Source organism: Fusarium falciforme, chromosome 1 (assembly GCF_026873545.1).
Source record: "Fusarium falciforme chromosome 1, complete sequence".
Classification (NCBI taxonomy): domain Eukaryota; kingdom Fungi; phylum Ascomycota; class Sordariomycetes; order Hypocreales; family Nectriaceae; genus Fusarium; species Fusarium falciforme.
Genome location: NC_070544.1, coordinates 1,705,721 through 1,724,519, shown reverse-complemented (window position 1 = coordinate 1,724,519; position 18,799 = coordinate 1,705,721). Strand labels below are relative to the sequence as shown.

At 54.0% G+C, this 18,799-nt stretch overlaps 7 protein-coding genes across 7 annotated transcripts; 4 read left to right on the top strand and 3 right to left on the bottom strand.

The window, feature by feature from the left end:
- Positions 1 to 1,086: 1,086 nt before the first annotated feature.
- Positions 1,087 to 2,334, top strand: NCS54_00044700 (Aminotran-1-2 domain-containing protein; the record flags this gene model as incomplete). Its single annotated transcript, XM_053146098.1, has 2 exons — positions 1,087 to 1,566; positions 1,621 to 2,334. 2 exons carry the CDS (start codon positions 1,087 to 1,089, stop codon positions 2,332 to 2,334), a joined length of 1,194 nt encoding a protein of 397 aa, XP_053002073.1.
- Positions 2,335 to 3,558: 1,224 nt separating this feature from the next.
- Positions 3,559 to 5,111, top strand: NCS54_00044600 (Peptidase A1 domain-containing protein; the record flags this gene model as incomplete). Its single annotated transcript, XM_053146097.1, has 2 exons — positions 3,559 to 3,868; positions 3,928 to 5,111. 2 exons carry the CDS (start codon positions 3,559 to 3,561, stop codon positions 5,109 to 5,111), a joined length of 1,494 nt encoding a protein of 497 aa, XP_053002072.1.
- Positions 5,112 to 5,569: 458 nt separating this feature from the next.
- Positions 5,570 to 8,097, top strand: NCS54_00044500 (Elongation factor G, mitochondrial; the record flags this gene model as incomplete). The annotated part of the gene is made up of 4 exons (XM_053146096.1): positions 5,570 to 5,736; positions 5,795 to 5,906; positions 5,962 to 7,988; positions 8,043 to 8,097. The coding sequence occupies 4 exons, from the start codon at positions 5,570 to 5,572 to the stop codon at positions 8,095 to 8,097; spliced, it is 2,361 nt and encodes a 786-aa protein (XP_053002071.1).
- A 412-nt stretch (positions 8,098 to 8,509) lies between these two features.
- Positions 8,510 to 9,638, bottom strand: NCS54_00044400 (Homoisocitrate dehydrogenase; the record flags this gene model as incomplete). The annotated part of the gene is made up of 2 exons (XM_053146095.1): positions 8,510 to 9,555; positions 9,614 to 9,638. The coding sequence occupies 2 exons, from the start codon at positions 9,636 to 9,638 to the stop codon at positions 8,510 to 8,512; spliced, it is 1,071 nt and encodes a 356-aa protein (XP_053002070.1).
- A 2,196-nt stretch (positions 9,639 to 11,834) lies between these two features.
- NCS54_00044300 (Hypothetical protein) lies at positions 11,835 to 14,396 on the top strand (the record flags this gene model as incomplete). Its single annotated transcript, XM_053146094.1, has 2 exons — positions 11,835 to 11,934; positions 12,232 to 14,396. 2 exons carry the CDS (start codon positions 11,835 to 11,837, stop codon positions 14,394 to 14,396), a joined length of 2,265 nt encoding a protein of 754 aa, XP_053002069.1.
- Positions 14,397 to 14,755: 359 nt separating this feature from the next.
- On the bottom strand, positions 14,756 to 15,256 carry NCS54_00044200 (Hypothetical protein; the record flags this gene model as incomplete). The annotated part of the gene is made up of 1 exon (XM_053146093.1): positions 14,756 to 15,256. The coding sequence occupies one exon, from the start codon at positions 15,254 to 15,256 to the stop codon at positions 14,756 to 14,758; it is 501 nt and encodes a 166-aa protein (XP_053002068.1).
- Positions 15,257 to 16,133: 877 nt separating this feature from the next.
- On the bottom strand, positions 16,134 to 17,967 carry NCS54_00044100 (Kynurenine 3-monooxygenase; the record flags this gene model as incomplete). Its single annotated transcript, XM_053146092.1, has 4 exons — positions 17,847 to 17,967; positions 17,431 to 17,648; positions 16,954 to 17,376; positions 16,134 to 16,901 (listed from the first exon to the last, which is right to left on the bottom strand). Exons 1-4 carry the CDS (start codon positions 17,956 to 17,958, stop codon positions 16,134 to 16,136), a joined length of 1,521 nt encoding a protein of 506 aa, XP_053002067.1. The 5' UTR covers positions 17,959 to 17,967.
- Positions 17,968 to 18,799: the final 832 nt, after the last annotated feature.

Sequence of the window (18,799 nt, the reverse complement as noted above, 5' to 3'; positions counted from 1 at the left end):
GCATACAGTGCCAATTCCACACTTGTTCTACTACGGGGCGGTGAGTAATCGGGGTGGCTGGCTTGTTATCCTCGCCGTTTCCTTACCCTATATTCGTCATTACGCCCTATTCTACCGCGTCTTTCTAGCCGCAACCCGTATCAGAGTATTACCATACATATTTGAGTCAAGCTTATAGTGTTCGCTATGCATGTAGGATCACATTGGTTGGGTTTGGGGGTTTATCTTCGTGCTTCGTGAGACCTAAGTGTTTTAATAGAGGATTGGTGGAAGTGCGCATTTACAGTAACAAACAACCATAAAGTAACGATTTCAAGTGTACCAACAGATAACGCCCTCTCAGCATAAACTCATGACGGCCACGTATGCGTACCATGCAACATTGGTTAGTCCTTGACCTCCCAGAGGGTAAAGCGGTAGACTGTGGGCATATATAACTAGGCGGGCCGAGAGAAACACGGCTGGGACGGAGCACTGGCACTACGATTGTACGTGGAGAGCGGTGGTGATTTCCTCGACTCGCCTGATAACGAAAGGTTGAGACGATGAGATAATACAGAAATGCGGAAGGCTTGAATACAGCGAAAACTCCATACGCGTGTGTAGGGCCTATATGACAAGGCGAGTGACTTTGAACCCCTAGGAAAGCAACCCCGAGAAAGGTCGCAGTACCAGAGGCAAGAAACTCCGAGTAGAGCTCCACGCGTGGAGGCATGATTGGCAGCGCCATCCCCCGGATCCATACTCCATTCAGCAGGGGTGCTTATGGTTGTGGAGAAGCTGCCAGCAATCAGCCTTCAAGCATTGATTTGCAACAATAGGAAGGGCGCGCAAAGGCGCGCCTTGTAAGGAGATGAGGGTTTGGTTTGACACGATTCAGCCCAAGATCTGTCATCCTGGAGATAATTCCGTGTCTAAGTGACGCTGGACTCATGGAATGACAAGCCCAAAGGCGTCTGAAGGCGGGGCTTGCATCTGCTCCACACATCTGCTAATGGATATCTATATCAAGACTCACATCGAAGCCCAGATCAAGTTGAACTGAGGCTGTAGATTCAGACAAAGATCAACAACATCATAGCAATCATGGTTCGCATTACCCCCTTCGCCGTTGAGCAATGGATGGACAAGTATGAGACGACGCCAGACGTCCTCAACATTGCCGAGACATGCGCCGCTTCTGTATCCATTGACGACCTAGTTGGTCTGTCAAAGGACCCAGCGGCTCCAGGCCCTATCGATACCAGCATCAAGCTCACCTACGGGCCTATCCCCGGAACTCGGACGCTGAGGGAGCGAATTGCTGCTCACTGCAGCACCGAGGAGACGCAGCTGGCGGCCGAGGACGTTGTCATCACTCAAGGCGCGATCGGTGCCAACTTTCTGTCCCTCTACACCCTCGTAGGACCTGGAGACCATGTGGTCTGTGTCTACCCAACTTACCAGCAACTCTACGATGTTCCCCGAAGTGTCGGTGCTGAAGTCACGCTGTGGAAGCTGCGTGCGGAGGAGGGTTTTGTCCCCAATGTCGACGAGTTGACCAGCCTGACCAAGGAGAACACCAAGGTATGAGTGAAGAACACCGGAAAGTCCTGGAGGCAAAGCTGACGAAGCTACCAGATGATCATCATCAATAACCCTAACAACCCCACAGGAGCCCCGATCTCGACCGACATCGTGCAGCGCATTGCACGCGTGGCGGAAGAAAAGGGTATCATCCTCTTCTCCGATGAGGTCTACCGCCCCCTCTTCCACGGCGGGGCCCTGGGAGAAATCGAAATACCGCTTCCGGCAACCACACTCGGATACCAGAGGACTGTTGTTACTGGATCCATGTCCAAGGGGTATGCGTTGGCCGGCATCCGAGTGGGATGGATTGCCAGCAGAGACAAGTCCATCATCTCTGCCATCATGTCGGCACGCGACTACACCACTATCAGTGTCTCTCAGATAGACGACCAGATTGCAAGCTACGCTCTCTCGCCGGCTGTCCGGCCGTCGCTGGTCGAACGCAATATGACACTGGCAAGGACCAACGCAAAGCTGGTGAAGGAGTTTGTCGAACGCCACAAGTCAGTGTGCTCATGGGTTGAACCTAGAGCCGGGACGACGGCCTTTATCCGGTTCACTAAGAACGGCGAGCCCGTGAACGACGTCGAATTTTGCCTGGACCTGCTGGACAAGACTAAGATCCTGTTCTGCGCGGGCTCGCGTTGCTTTGGAGGTGATGAGGACTTCAAGGGCTATGTTAGAATGGGATATGTCTGTGAGACAGAAGTCTTAGTCGAGGGTTTGAAGAGGCTCGGCGACTACATTGACAATAACTTGTCGTAGATAAGAGAGCATGGAATGACACCATCCAAGGCTTCAGATCACGGACATGTCGCGTGTTGAAACAACTTCCATACCGGCACCGGAAAGCATCGAAGAGATTTGGAAAGGCGTGGGGCTGAACGGATAGCGGCAAGCTCTGGCCGAGGCGTCGTCAGCCTCTTCTAGCCCGCCCAACTAATTCACGGCATGTGGGCGTATGCGGGTGCAAATTGCTGAGAGAGAGGCGAAGAGAGGCGAGGACAAGGCTAATGGCGTCAATTAGTTAATCGAGGCTCTATCGTCTGTTCGTACAAGACCTGGAAACTGGGTCAGAGGCTGACAGCCGTCCAATGTGAAAGCACTGAAGATCATTTCTTGGCCGTCTCACGCGCCAAAACAGCCTGTGCCAATTTCGCATCGACACTCCCGAGGCACGCATCAAGCGCGCAACGGGACCAGCCGACAGTCAATGGATGGTAATTAGGCGCGGCCCCCGATGCGAGTACTGTACGGATACGACACACCGAATAACATGGATTCGATAGCGAGAGAGGAAAAAGCAGAAATCTCACGGCTCATTACACCGACCATGCCGGACGAACGAACATGACCCCCCGGTCTCGTAATTCCTGGCACCCGCCCGCCCAGACGACGATGACGACTCCTCCGCGCTCACGCCTTCCAGGGGTCCACGAGGCATCTTGGCGCTAATGTCCGGAGAAGAAAGTACTTTTCATCTGTCGCTCGTTGCCGAACAAGAGGGTTGCTTGCGTGGCCCTCGTGCCGTTCTTCCATCTCATCCACCTCCTGTGAACTCGATTCTTCTTTTTGCTGACTATCGTTGACCTTGATTCGCCCATCATCTCTCGCCCCCCTTGTTATTTCTATTCTTCATTATCCTCCTCGTCCGTCCCTTCTTGTCCCATGCTCCACCGCAGCAGTCCTATCCTCGGGTCCTTTACCCTGTGTTTCTTTGCGTGGTGTTTTCTGAGACATCCTGCTGTGTCCTAGGCTGCGACTCGTTCTGCGCCTCTCTGCACAACTCGACAACTATTTACGATTCGACAACGCCCCCTTCCCTCTGCAGGAGAGAAAGCACCTTTGAGGGATTGGCCCCTCTGGTTTCGACTGGCTCGCACTACGCCCATCTGACTGCCCTATGGAGGAGGGTGGCGTTTGTCCACTCAGCGCCATTCCTAAACCTATTCCGCCCTGCCCTCGGAGCTATTGCTGCCCGTACCTGCGATGAAGCCGTGGGTTGTGGGCGCTTGCTTAGTTTCGACATGGGGTGTCGTGCAAGCACAAACCGTACAATGGAACGTTGAAAACCATCGCCATATCCCCCGGGGCTTGAGTCGCCGCTCAGAGTCGTCTTTTGAAGAGGTGGTTGAGAACAAGAGATCGGCGGGAGGCTATTTTTCGGAAATCGCAGTTGGAAACCCACCTCAAAATATCACCCTTCAGCTGGATACTGGGAGTAGCGATGTGTGGTTCCCTTGGAGTTCCGCAGATATCTGCGAAGACAACTCCAAGGGTGGATGCCCCTTTGGAAGCTGTAAGAACCTCACTATTCCGCATGTGGCCTGCAGCTCCGTTACTGACGGTTGACGACAGTTAACCCTGACAAGTCGCGTTCATTTAAGCATGTCGGCCCCGGCTTGTTCGACATTACCTTTATCGACAACAGTTACGCAAAGGGAGACTATTTTGTCGATCATTTTGAGTTTGGCGGCGCAGTCATCAAGAACCTGACCATGGGACTGGGGGTCGATACCGACATCCATTTTGGACTAATTGGCATGGGTTACGCCAGCAATGAGGCTGTGAGGGATACTGAGGATATCATTTATCCAAACCTGCCTGTCGCCATGTGGCAAGGAGGCTACATCAGTACCATCGCTTACAGCTTGTGGCTCAATGACCTCGATGCTAGCTCTGGGAACATTTTGTTTGGGGGTGTCGACACGGCAAAGTTCACTGGAAACCTGACTCGCATCAATGTTCTACCAGTACAAGGCCATTACCTCCACTTCCTCGTCGCCTTGACCTCAGTGGTCGCTCGCAGTCCTAGTGGAACCGACACTCTCACATCAGATAGATTCCCCATCAAGGCGGTGCTCGATTCAGGAACCACCCTTACCTATTTGCCCCAAGATATCACGCATGAGATCTGGGAGGAGGTCGGCGCCGTGTATTCATCCACGTATGAAGCAGCTGTGTTACCATGCTCCCGTGGTAAGCACCCGGGAAACTTTACCTTTGGGTTCGCTGGGCCCGATGGCCCTCGCATCACTGTGGCCATGGATGAGTTGGTCCTCGATCTGAATGATGGTCAGCAAACACCCACCTTCGAATCAGGGGCATTCGAAGGCGAGTTGATCTGCTATTTTGGAATCCAGAATGATTCGAGCACGATTTCCATTCTGGGAAACACCTTTCTTCGATCCGCTTACGTCGTTTATGATCTGGTCAACAATGAGATCGGAATCGCGGCGACCGACTTCAATGCCACCAAGAGCGAAATCGTTGAATTTAAAAGCTACGGTGCTACGATACCGTCTGCAACGGCAGCACCCAATCAGCAAAGGGCGACCGAGACGCCTGAAGCCACCGAGAACAAGTTCACTGCCGCCGATGGATTCCAGAAAACTGAAGGCGATGATGATGATAATAACGACGACGACGATGACAACGCTGCATCCCTCCTGACTCCTTCTGGAACCAACACAGCGCTGGTCGCCGCGGTAGTGAGCTTCATGCTCATTGGGGGAGGAACCTTTTCAATGAATCTCCTATAGGGAAGATGCTGAGAGGTTGGCTGCATAACACAAACGGCGAAAAGTTCATTGGCTGGCGTTTCCATACCAAGGGTTGATTGAGTTACTGCAAAGATGGGCTGATTTCAGGCGTTTCAACGGAGTGAGGGATTCATCAAGGACCAAGGCGCATTGGGCGGTAAAACTCCTACAAATGATACCAGAAACTACGATGAAAAGAATAGAATTAGCATGAAAATGTTTTAACTAAAGAATTTGACCCAACTGTGACTTTTATTGAACTGAACTGAACCGGACGGTCGGCACGACTTTAACTTACAGGGCTCATGGCCGTTGGCGGGAATTAAGTTCTCATGGCGAATCAGGAAGCCGCGTGCACGTGCGGCGCCTGCTAATCCCGAAGAAAAAGTTTCCCAATGGGCCGCTGATCATTGGCAACCCTCTCCCCAACTTCTTCGTTGGAGTCCAAATATTGCAAAATGAGGGCAACTCGGGCCGCCAGATGGCTCAATTGCCGTCTGCTATTCGGCACCCAGCAGCCGAGCTGTGGTAGCCACTTCTTCAACGTCTCCCCCGCTGTCCCGGCCTGGGAGAGCCGACGAGCCTTCAGCCAGACCAAGCGCACCTGCAGTGCTGCGCAAGAAGCGTGAGAAGCCAATTGACCCCATTCCGGTACTTGACACATTTCTGATGCCCTCGATTAGTCTCAAGAAGGCCCAGGAGGACGCTGCGAGCTTGACACCCGAGTATGTCGCTGCCAACATGGACCCCGAGGAGGCCAAGCGCCTGTCTCGAGTCCGTAACATCGGTATTGCTGTATGAGCATGATGCCCCTCGCCGAATCGCCCCCCTCGCTGACCAAATTCGACAGGCGCACATCGACAGTGGAAAGACTACCGTCAGTGAGCGAGTTTTGTTCTACACCGGCCGAATCAATGCGATCCACGAGGTGCGAGGCAAGGATGCCGTCGGCGCTAAGATGGACTCCATGGAACTCGAGAGGGAAAAAGGCATCACCATCCAGTCTGCGGCCACCTTCGCCGACTGGAAGAAAACGGAAAACGGCAAAGAGGAAACCTACCACTTCAACCTGATTGATACCCCTGGTCACATCGATTTCACCATTGAGGTCGAGCGAGCTCTCCGAGTCCTCGACGGTGCTGTCATGATTCTGTGCGCTGTTAGCGGCGTCCAGTCTCAAACCATCACTGTCGACCGTCAAATGAAGCGTTACAATGTCCCCCGAATCTCCTTCGTCAACAAGATGGACCGAATGGGTGCCAACCCCTGGAAGGCCGTCGAGCAGATCAACACCAAGCTCAAGATTCCCGCCGCTGCTATCCAGGTTCCCATTGGTGCTGAGGATGAGTTCCAAGGCGTCGTCGATCTTATCAACATGCAGGCTATTTACTTTGAGGGTCCCCGTGGTACCAAGGTTCGCGTCACCGATCAGATTCCTGGACCCCTCCAGGAGCTTGTTAAGGAGAAGCGCCAGGCCCTTGTCGAGAAGCTTGCCGATGTCGACGATGAGATTGCCGAATTGTACCTCGAGGAGCAGGAGCCCACCAACCAGCAAATCAAGGATGCCATCCGCCGCGCCACCATTGCCCGAACTTTCACCCCCGTCATGATGGGCTCTGCCCTTGCCGATAAGGGTGTTCAGCCCATGCTCGACGCTGTCTGCGATTTCCTGCCCAACCCCGCCGATGTCGAGAACACTGGTCTGGACAAGTCTAACGAGGAGAAGACTGTGAAGCTGGTTCCCTACAACTCTCTGCCCTTTGTCGGTCTTGCCTTCAAGCTTGAGGAGAACAACTACGGCCAGCTCACCTACATCCGAGTCTACCAGGGCAAGCTCACCAAGGGTTCCTACCTGTTCAACTCCCGAACCGATAAGAAGGTCCGAATTCCCCGTATTGTCCGCATGCACTCCAACGAGATGGAGGATGTCTCTGAGGTCGGTGCCGGTGAGATCTGTGCCGTCTTTGGTGTCGACTGTGCCTCTGGTGATACTTTCACTGATGGCGGTCTCCCCTACACCATGTCTTCCATGTTCGTCCCTGATGCTGTCATGTCGCTCTCCATCAAGCCCAAGCGAACTGGTGACGCCGACAACTTCAGTAAGGCCATGAACCGATTTCAGCGCGAGGATCCTACCTTCCGGGTCCACGTCGACCCCGAGAGTGAGGAGACCATCATTTCTGGTATGGGTGAACTGCACCTTGAGGTTTACGTCGAGCGTCTCAAGCGAGAGTACAAGACCGAGTGTATCACTGGCCAGCCCCGTGTTGCCTACCGCGAGACCATTGCTCGCAAGGCTGACTACGATTTCCTGCTGAAGCGACAGAGTGGTGGTCCTGGTGACTTTGCCCGTGTTGCTGGTTGGATCGAGCCTAACGACAAGCCTGATGAGAACCACTACGAGTCTCAGGTCGTTGGTGGTCACATCCCCGACAAGTTCCTGTCTGCTTGTGCCAAGGGTTTCGATGTTGCTTGTGAGAAGGGCCCTCTCCTGGGCCACAAGGTTATTGGTGCCAAGATGATTGTCAACGATGGTGCCACCCACGTTACTGATTCTTCCGATTACGCCTTCAACCTGGCTACCCAGATGGCTTTCCGAAAGGCTTTCAACGATGCTGGTGGCCAGGTTCTCGAGCCCCTGATGAAGACCACCATCACCGCCCCCAACGAGTTCCAGGGCAACATTCTGATGCTCATGAACAAGCGTAACGCCACCATTCATGACACCGATATTGGCAGTGAGGACTTCACCCTCATCTGCGACTGCAGTCTGAACGCCATGTTTGGCTTCAGCTCCCAGCTTCGGGCTGCCACTCAGGGCAAGGGCGAGTTCAGCATGGAATTCAGCCACTACGCCCCGGCTCCTCCTCATCTCCAGTATGTGTCCCCTGATGATTGAAAAGAGTAACATAACGCTAACAACCTCTGCAGGAAGGAGTTGGTTGCCAAGTACCAGGCCGAGCTTGAGGCTAAGCGAACTAAGTAAGGTGGTTCTAGAGTAAGAGATATGATGGCCAAGCACATGAGATGCAACGGCTATGGGAGGCACAACGGACACTGTGCCGTGTTGTAAAATACATATGGATGAGTGTGTATGATCTTGTAACATATTGCCATAGATGCTGAGATGCTATTGATTTGGGACATGAAGAAGTCTATCACGCACTTAGACGAATGGTAAAAGCTGGATAGGGATTACTGCCGTAGATAGGCAGTGGGAAACGATGGGCAAAAACCAAGGAGTATAGAATATACAATCCCCTCTAGACAGATTCTTGTAATTCTTTATTTTTTGGTGTTGAAACTCCTAAACTAGGTACTTACAATTGCCCGTTACTCACATTTCTTGGAGCAAAGCAACTGTGATCCAACCCAGCTATCCAACTTTTGGGGTATTCTTACAGACGTCGGAGAATGTCGGCGACGACCTCCTCGGTGGTAGCCTTGCCACCCAGGTCAGGGCTCAGGAGCTTACCATCCTCAAGGTTGCCATCAACGGCAGCGTAGATCTTGGCAGCAGCCTCCTCCTCGTTGAGGAACTCGAGCATCAGAGCGGTGGATCGGAGAGTGGCAATGGGGTTGGCAATACCCTGGCCCTGGATGTCAGGGGCGCTGCCGTGGCAAGGCTCACCAATGGCGAAGCCCTCACCGACGTTGGCGCTGGGGACGAGACCCAGGCTGCCGACGAGGGCAGCAGCGCCATCGGAGAGAATGTCACCGTACAGGTTGGGGGCGACGATGACGTCGTAGTCCTCGGGCTGGCGGAAGAGCTTGTAGACCATGGAGTCGACAATCTGCTCCTCAACGGTGATGGAGGAGTACTTGGGGTCCGCGAGGGCCTTCTTGGAGGTGGCTCGGAAGAGACCATCGGTCTGGGACAGAACGTTGGACTTGTGGGTGATGGTGACAAGGGGAGACTTGTGGATGCTAGCAGCACCGGCATCGCGGATCTTCTGGCGACGGAGGGCAATGTCACCAGCCATGGCAGCGATGCGGAACGAAGCCTTCTCCGAGATGCGCTTGATGGCCTCGGCGACCTTGCCCTCGGGGGTCTCGTGGGTGGTCTCCTGCTTGACGTACAGATCCTCAGTGTTCTCGCGGACAATGACCATGTCAATGGGCTTGGCGGCGGTCAGGACGGTCTTGACGGGGCGGACGTTGGCGTAGAGGTCGAGCTTCTTGCGCAGGGCGACGATGGGGCTCGAGTAGCCCTTGACGGCCTGGGTGGGCGAGCTCACGGCGCCGAACAGGGCGCCGTCGCACTCATTCTTGAGGACCTCGACGGTCTTGTCGGGGAGGGCAGCGCCGGTCTGCTCAAAGGTCTCGAAGCCGGCCTTGAGGTCGACAAAGTCAAACTTGAGGCCGAGAGAGGCGGGGAGGGCCTCGAGGATGCGGCGGCCGGCGGGGATGACTTCCTTGCCGATGCCGTCACCGGGGATGAGGCCTGAAATAATTTGTCAGCTTGGCTGTGATCTATCTGAGCTCGTATCGGGATTGCGCACCGATTCTGAGGGTTCGGAGGGACATGGTGGGCGCAATTGAAGGTAGAGAGGTTGTCAAAGTTTCGTCGTCCGAGGACCGGAGATGGATAGGAAAATCAACGGCAATTTTTGGTGGTGTCGGGGAAAAATTGACCGGCTGTGAATAGCGCCGGACCGGGGGAGCAAGGTTTACAGCGACTTTTGGCGATGGCAACACGAGAGGTTGATTAATATTGCTTCTTGATGTTTCATTTTTATCTTTTGAAGCAGATGTAGAATATATTTTGTTTCTGCACCTGTATTCCGATCACGGCGCACAAGACTCATTCATCCAGTATCGTTGATAGCAAGTCTTGATAACAGGCCACTTCAGTGACCGACTCCTGTATGCTCCGGACTTAAGCGTCACTCTTACGACTTGCTCCAACCAAAAGACGCAGGGACTGTCGAACGATCGAATCTTGTCAGCTGCTGTCGTCTATTCCTTGGCCTCAACCTTGAGCGAGAGAGCTTGACCCCAAGACAGGCCAGTGAGTGTGGGGGAAGAAGAGCAATGAGAGACAGGCGACCCCACATGAGCTCATGCCATCAAATGTCATGTTCAGCAGCAAATGAGCTCGCCTGCCTGGCCAACAGAGGGGGGGTAGCTTGCTTGTCAAGAGTCAACGATGGAGCTTCTGGAATCTCTTTGGGGAAATATGCCATTTCCACGAGGCGCGGCCGAGGAGGGGGACCTGAGCTGGAGACGAGAAGCGGAGGAATGGGAAATAGGGGTACGGCGCGAGAGAGAGGCCCAGGAACCGATCATCTGCCATTGGCTTACAACCTGCTAGTTTACGGTCGGTCCGTCCCTTGTCGAGTTGATCTTGGGTCATTTCGACTGACTGGTTGGTTCGGTGAGGTACGGTCAGTACATAGAATTGACTGCACTGCACTGTGCTGCACATTGCAGCATGCCTGTCTGACCTTGTATGCTTTGTTTAGCACACCGGCTCACCCAGGTGGATCCGTTATTAGTGCTGTAGACGCAGACGCAGGCTGTTTGGGGTGCATGAATCCTCCCTCAACGTGTCAGCTCCAAGACGGCGCTTCCTCTCCCTATGTTTCAAAGCCAGTCCATCCCTCGATGGTAGATACAACGTCAAACTGAGAGGACACCTGGTTTGTTGGCCGGACAGGCTGTCAGAGTTGCTGGGCCGCCGACGCCGACGCCCAGCCAGCCATGATCGGTGGGAATTTCGAATTTCCTCATCATGGGCAATTTAATGTCCCCGGCTAAACCTGAAGTGAACGAGATCCATCCGGTGCCTCATTTCGACTGGACCCTTGCCCGTACCTAGGTACCAGAGGTAGCATACCTTACCTGGGTCCCCTTTAGACCTAACCCATCTGTGGCCGTCTATTGAATTATGATGCGGCGGGTACGAGCTCATAGCTTGTGTCGAGTCGTCGACATGTCACCGAGCAACCTTGGTGGTTGGCCGGATAGAATGATATTGAGGGATCCACGACGGCCTCTTGTTTCTCTGGAAGCACCGGTTTCTCTGGAAGCAACGTGTTTACCGAGGACTCTTGTGGAATGGTGATAGGTTGTTTGCTTCGACCTCGGCGTCTCGTCGACCAACGATAGGCACGTCCGTCAGGTTAGGGCAACGTGTAGTGCAGCGCAGCGCGCCTGAAGCCGATGCCCGACTCCATCCTTTGATCTCGACCCCTATTATTCTGCAACAGCCCAGCGCAACATAACCAGCACCACCCGACGGGACTCCCAGCAGGCGGGTGCCAGTCCCTGGTCCTCCACCTCACCTCCCGAATCCAGGCCCCCCGTGGGACTGGACGGATACATCGACTGGCAGGTACCGCGTGGACTCTGAAACGCATGCACGAGTACCTCGCTAGCCCAGCTCCGAGAGGTACCCCCTGTCGGTCGGCCAGGCCCCTCAATCCACTAACAAGCCCCCCCGAGCTCCCCATCCAGCCTGTGCCGTGTGTTAGGTGGTGTACGGTGCGGTGCCTGTGCGACCGACGGCGGATGGTCTGCCGCTCATAACCAGACAACACCTCATCCCATCCCATCCCATCCATCCCTAAACTTATCACATCAATCCCCTCGGACCTGCGCTCTCCTGCTGAACTGTACGACCCCTTCAAAGACCTCGAGGTCTCCCCGACCGAGCCCTTCCCTGCTCTCACCCCCCCAACTCCAACTCGTCGAGAGAGAGCCCTCAGCAAGCAAGCAATCATGAGTCAGGTTAAGAACCTGCGTGCCATGTTCGAGGGCAAAGGCGACATGAGCCCGCCCGACAGAGGCCGATCGTCCGGCGCGTCCACTCCCGTCCCAGGTACGACTACTCGACCCTGACCCGCTTCCTGACGACAATGTCATGAACTTGATGATTTGCTTTGTTCTTGGGCGCACAGCTGCAATTTGCCGCTTGCATTCAAGCGAAGGAAAACTGTTCAAGTTGCTCTAGTTCCAGTTCCAGTTGTTTCGGCCTTTTTGGCTCTTCCTGCCCTGGAGCTGTCCGCACTAGTCTCCCGCCTTCCCCCCCAACATCAGGGCACATTTCATACCGTGTCCTTCTTTTTCCCCCTTTGGACCCCTTGCTGATCAAAAAAACTTGTTTCTTTCTCCACAGGCGCAACCAACGGAGTCGAGTCACCTCGTCCGCTTTCAAAAGTTAGAACCAATTTTGTTGCTGTCGAAAAGGACGGAAGGATAGGTCTGCGAAGAGACCCCAGTCACGAATCTAGCGTTTCTCGTCGTCGATTAAGCATGGAGACCGACACCGAATCCGTTTCTACTGTCCCTGACAAGGCCCCCGTGGCTGCTGAGGAGGTCACGCGAGTGAACAAGCCATTCTTGCACGAGACAATCCCGGAATCGCCTCGACAGCCTGTCGAAGCTCCAAAGACACCCGTTGAGGAGGTCACTGCTGTCCCAGATCAGCCCAGCATCACCCCTGAAAAGCAGGTAGCTGAAGATGTGTCTGCGCCCCCATCGCAGCCTGCGGAACCCGTGCCAGCTTCCCCAACAAAAGAGAAGAGGCAGACACCGCCTCCTACAGTTACAGCTGTCAATGGCAAGTCCAAGGCCGAGAAGCCCAAGGAGCCAGCTTCTGCAGCCCCAGCAAAGGCCAATGCCCCAAGGAAGACGGCTACTCGACCAAACACAATCTCGACTAAAACCTCCACTGCCACGAAAGCTCCAGCAAAATCTCCCGCTGCCACAAAGACTCCCACGAGCGCTACCCACAAGCCAGAACACAAACCCGAGCACAAGCCTGAACATAAGCCAGCAACAAAGGCTCATGAGAGGCCCGCACCTAGGAAGGAAACGAGGCCGGCATCCAGGACTGGCCCTTCTTCGCTCACTCGGCCTACCGCTGCCAGTGCTAGCAAGAAGCCCCAGCCGCTGAAGCATGTGGCTAGTGAGACCGGCTTTGTCAAGCCGAAGCCCAAGTCTCCTACGAAACCGGTCCATTTGCCTGCTTCTCTTATGGCTCCAACTGCATCCTCTGGTGCTAAGTCAGGTCGTCAGGTCCGACCCTCGGCCAGCTCCCAGAACCTCCATGTGCCTGCTCGCCCTCATAGCAGGGCGAGCGCCACAGGAGCAAGCGCTACCGCTGGCAAAACGATCAAGCGTCAAAGCTCGACCATCAACCGTCCACGACCAAGCTTGGGACCTCCTCCTAAGAAGGCCGCTGACCATCCCGTTACGAAGAAGGAAGCCCCCGTCGATGAAGGCTTCTTAGCCCGTATGATGCGACCCACGCAAGCCTCGTCATCAAAGACGACCGAAAAGGTGCCCATCACACCTCCCAGAAGAACTGCTAAGCGCCCTTCATCAGGCGCCGAACATAACCCACGACGCGAGAGCAGCAGCAAGCCTCCAGGAAGCGCCAGGAAGCCTTTGAAGAAGCATCCCGAGCCGAAGGATGCCGCCAAGTCTGCGGGCTCAGAGAAGTCTGCTACAGCTACTACCCCCACGCCTGCCGAGGAGGAAGCTTCTCAGCCTCCGAAGCCGGAGACCCCCGAGCTCACAGTCGATGCCCCCAAGGAGCCTGAGGTTACCAGCACCACGGACGACGTGAAGAAGCCCGAGGTGGAGCCTGTTGTTGAAGAACCGGTGGCTGAGGTCGAGGCTGCTGCCACTGAGCCTGAAGAAGTTGTTGAACCTGCTCAACCTGAGGCCGAGGCTACTCAACAGCAAGAGATTCCCGAGGAGCCTGTTTATGAGGAGGTGAAGGAGGAGGTTCGACCCGTGACCCCTGAGCAACAGAAGGAGGAGACTGCTCCTGTTGAGGTTCTCGAGGCCGCCGCAGCCGAGAAGACCGAGGAGGTCGCTGAACAGGCCGTCGAGAATGAGCCCAAGGAGTCAGCTCCCGTCCCTGAGCCGGAGGCTGAGGAGAAGGAGAACTCTGATGTTGTTCCTTTGCTGGAGGAGGACTCTGTCCAGGCTCCTGTAGAGGAAACACAAGAGACTGTCGTGGCCCCCGAGCCTGAAGTTGAGGTCAAGGCTGAGACCGAGACTGAGGCCAAGGCGGAGGTGATCCCTCTGTTGGAGAAGGAGTCCGAGCCCGTCGCGGAGACGGAAACCGTTGAGAAGCAGCCCGCCGAGAACGAGACAACAACCCAGATTGATACCAAGGAAGAAGCCAAGGAAGAGGCGAAGGACGAGGTCAAGGAAGACCCCAAGGAGGAGACCAAGGTTGATGTTGCCGTGAAAGAGAAGGATACCACCACGGGAGAGCAAGTCGACGAGAAGAAGCAAGAGGTGGAGGGCGTTGCCAAGGCGGATTAAACTGAATACCTACTAGATTGCGGAAGATGCAAAGCGGTTACTTTGGTCATTATTATTGAGAAGAAGGGGATGTACTTTTTGAGCTGTTGTATAGATACCTGTTTAAGCGAAGGCGAATGGTGATTTTACCGCATCTTGTAAAAAGCATACGCAAATAACAGGCGGAATAACAAGATTTGGCGGTCAATAGTTGGTTACTCATCGGATGTTGAGATCTTGATACACAAGCACCCTTTCCAGGGCTTTCATTCCATCTAGTGGTAGTTATACATGCTTTCCCTCTTTATCGTATCACACAAAGCTCTCTGGCCCCATTCACATACAGCCATCCATATTCGACATAACTCCAGCACAACCGCTCATGACACTCGGCACATTAACACGCCGCCTTGTTTCCGAGCCAGTGCCTCTCGGGCCTCGAGCACACCCCGCGATGTTGAGACAAACATGCACTCTCCCAAGTTCAGCCCCGGCACGACGCCTCCGGCCACCTTTGTCGGGAACCCCCTCGTCAACCTAGCGAGCTCCTTGATATTGGCCGTCATCATGCGTTTGGGGGTGCTGATGGTATTCGCCTTGGAAAGCACGGGCTTTCCGTCCCAGTACTTGAGGCCGAGCCACAGGCGCATGGTGGCGACGTTTGCGTTGGTGACGGGCACGGGGTCCTGCGAGACCATCTGCTCGAGAGTCGGCGGGTTGGGCCCCGCGCGGTAGACGGCCGAGAAGAAGCCAGAGCGGTGCAGGGCCAGGGCGAGCTGCAGGTTGTACTTGCTGTTCTTGACGGATGTGATGCCGAGGCGGGCCTTGGAGGCGTTTTGGAGGTGCGAACACATGTTCGCGATGTTTAGAACGGAGGGCATGGTGGGCGAGATTCGGAGGTTGTGATATGGCGTGAAGAAGAGTTTGAAAGAATCGGAGGGGTTCGGTTGAGTCGGCGAGTCGTTCGGTTCGTCTGGATATACACAGGACTTGTTAGAGAATGTTCCTTGCGATTGCTATCCCCGAGGGTTGACAACCCACCTCGTCGTATATACCAAGCCTAGGCCAGAATTCCAAGATCAGAAATTACCAATTGGCCAGAAACAGTTCTTCCGCCGCCAGCTGTCAAGGGTTCAAAGCGACGGAGGGCCGGGTTATCACGTTGAGGTCCGTCGAGCGTGGTATGTCTGCAAGTCAGTCCAAAAATTCAGAGTTGCGAGGATGACTAAGCTGGAAGTTTGGAGGAGATCGATATGTGCATATTTCTCATTGATGCATGGCGATGAAGATGGTGGTGGACAAGAAACTATTCCTTGAGAATGTTAATTGAAAACTTAAATGATGTTTTTTAGGATTGAAATTGGTATTTTAGGAGAGTTTTTGGGATAACCAGGAATAATCAATCTGTGGTGAGACTCGGACACTTTGCCTCACTCTGGATATCAAGCAGCCTCAGCCAATATGGTCACAGAATACAGAGTCGAGAACACAGACAGTATAGTCTAGACACTTCAACATGGACAATGAACAATAGGTATGAACTTTTGTGATTATACAAGACGTGCTCCCCGTTCCGTTAACCCGAGGTGGCTGACCATTTTGGTGCGGTCACCAATTGGTTGCGTGACTCAATCATGTCTATCGTACAAGGTTTTTCTCAGATGCTGGTAAACGCTTCCTTGCGGCCGGCCGGCCGCTCCAAATTCCTGAATGGGAAGGGGAAGCACGCTATGAATGAGTAGAGAAGTTTTGGCACTCTCAAGCGTGGTCGCCTAGGTGCCGGAGTCCGTGGATGATGTGGGCGAGCGACCGGCGATACTTGTAGCCAAATACGGCTGCCGTGACGAAGAAGGGGCTGGCAATGAGTGCGAAGAAACTCCGGACCAAGACCTTGCCTTGAGAGTCGCTCTTCTTGATAACGTCCAGGTAGCCCTCGTTGCTGAAGCTCACGCGAGAATACTTGGTCTGCCATCCCATGCGGGGGAAGTGAACGCTCATAAACTCTTCGAGGAACTTGCGGAGTCGGTACCGCCGGGAGAGAACGGAGGATCTCATCTCGACGTAGTTTTGAAGGGCGAGGTCGTTGATTGCGTGCGCGTCGAAGGGACGAACCGCCGAATACTCTGCCAGAGCCAGAGATCTCTCAAAGGCGGCCGCAGTTGAGGTCGTGGACTGGTTCGAAGGATCGTTCGACTCTCCAATCTGGGCATGCTTATCCAAAATCGAAAACAGAATCCGCACGTCCTCCATTCCCGCGTTCATGCCCTGGCCATAAAAGGGCACCATGGCGTGGGCTGCGTCGCCGACGATGACACAAGAGGAGCCATAGTGATACGGCTTGCACTTGAGGCTGATGAGTGGAAGGTGAGGGTTGGTCTTGAAGGACTCTATTAGCTCATCGCCGGGTATCAAGTCCGTCACTCCTGGGAAGTGCTTGTCGAAAAAGCTCGGCAAACTGGAAGGGTTGTTTTCGAGCTCTGTAAACTCTCGGCTTGGCATGAAGAGCGTGCATGTGAATGAGCCGTCCTTGGTCAAAGCGTTAGCGCAGAGCATCAAGAGCATGAGCGTTACTACTCACATCGCTGGGGATAGCAATAAACATAAAGTCCTTGCCGGGCCAGATGTGCAAGTGGTTGGGCGATATCCTGAACTTGGCCATTGGATCGGCTGTGTCGTCTGTATGGACGGGCTTGAGCTGGAACTCGCACCACAAGGTGTCGATGTACTCTTGCTGGTAGTTCATCCGAGTAAACTTCATGAGATGATACCTCACAGCGGAATGAGCACCATCGGCTCCAATCATGAGATCGAAAGCGATGTCGATCTCCTTGGGCCGAGAATCCTTGGCCGCGCTGCCGTCTTGCACCTCAAACCACGCCTTGCAAGCACGATAGTCTGCGCCCGTGAGCTTGTGGTTGAAGAAGAGCTTGACATTGGGCATGCTCTCGAGAATGTCGAGAAGCCGCTTGTTGAGTCCCGCACGGTCAATGGCGTGGATTGCCTATCGGGATGGCGTCAGCTTCAAATTCTCTCAGGTTGAGGCAATTATGCATACCCGTCCCTTGACGTCGTAGTCTTGAGACTGCTCGAACAAGGCACCGGTTGGTCCTCTGCCGTGAATCATGCGGCCTCTCATGGGGATTGTAGTCGCCATGACATGATCGAGGAGGCCTGGCTGGCCGGCATGGCGCATAGCATTGATGCCGCGCTCCGAGATGGCGAGGTTGATGGACCTGGTGAAGTTGAGTGGGATAGTACCAGGATCTCTAAGGTCTAGACCAGTCAGTAATTGAGGCTCGGCGAAATAAAACCTCGTTGCACAAATAAGAAAAAAATCTTTCCTCAAGTCCTAGAACGAGAGGGCAATGTCCTGGCTCTTTGAATGCCATCAAAAAGGCCGATCAATCATCCGATCAAGTATGACTCTATCGCGAGCCAACTGGAACTAGTAGACGGGAAACATTAACTCACCAGGTCGCAACTCATAAACCTCAACCTCGTGTCCCCTCTGCGCAGCATACAAAGCCGCCAGCGAACCCACGGGTCCAGCACCGACAACGACGATCTTCTGAGGCTTCCCCATCTTTTGCTGCTGAGAAATCGAAAGTTGTTCGAAAAGGACGAACGGAGGACGGCCCTTTTAGAGTTGGCCAACAACGTTAGTCAGTACCTAGAAACAAACTTCGGCTGAACGGTAAGTCGAGAGGCGCCCCGATAAAGGCCGTCTTGCGTATTACAGTGATAAACCCATGCGACCCACGCATTGGATAGGTAGTAGAGTTGCATCCGCAATTTTTGCCTATGACGGCTTGTCTTTTGATCAACTATTTCGCTATCTATTGCTTCTTGGTTGTGTGAGTGCACGTGCGCATATGCCAGGCAGGGTTGTTTTCATGCGGGATCTCAGACATGCCTGGTTTGGTGTCCGTCTTTATGACAAACCCTCTCCTGCTTCGCCACGTTGTGTAGGGAGGCATTTGTTTGGCGGTGCAGACTTCCAGTAACAATTACCCGTGGCGCTGTTCGCAGTTGGTATGGATCGTGGCCAAACACGGATGGACAGATGCACGAAATGATTGCGTCTATAACTCGTCGACCCTTCAACAGGGCGGCATCCCTTAGGGACTGACGAAATAATGTTGATGGCATTCGGAAACTGTGGTTACCGGCAGTTGGCATATCAACGTTGATCAATTCTAAGTCAAAGTGATTCTCACTATCCATGTATTTGTCATCCTAGATCTTGTGCAATTCGGAGAGGCTCCAAACCTCGTTATGCTCCAGTCTCTCATTAGATGTTGAGGCCATCTGCCTTGACTTTTCACCTATGAAGGGGGAATTCTGAGAAATAGTATATGGAAATTGCAATGTGGCCTAGGAAGATGTACTCGGGCAGCTCATGGAGCTGGTCTTGGCTTGGTTGC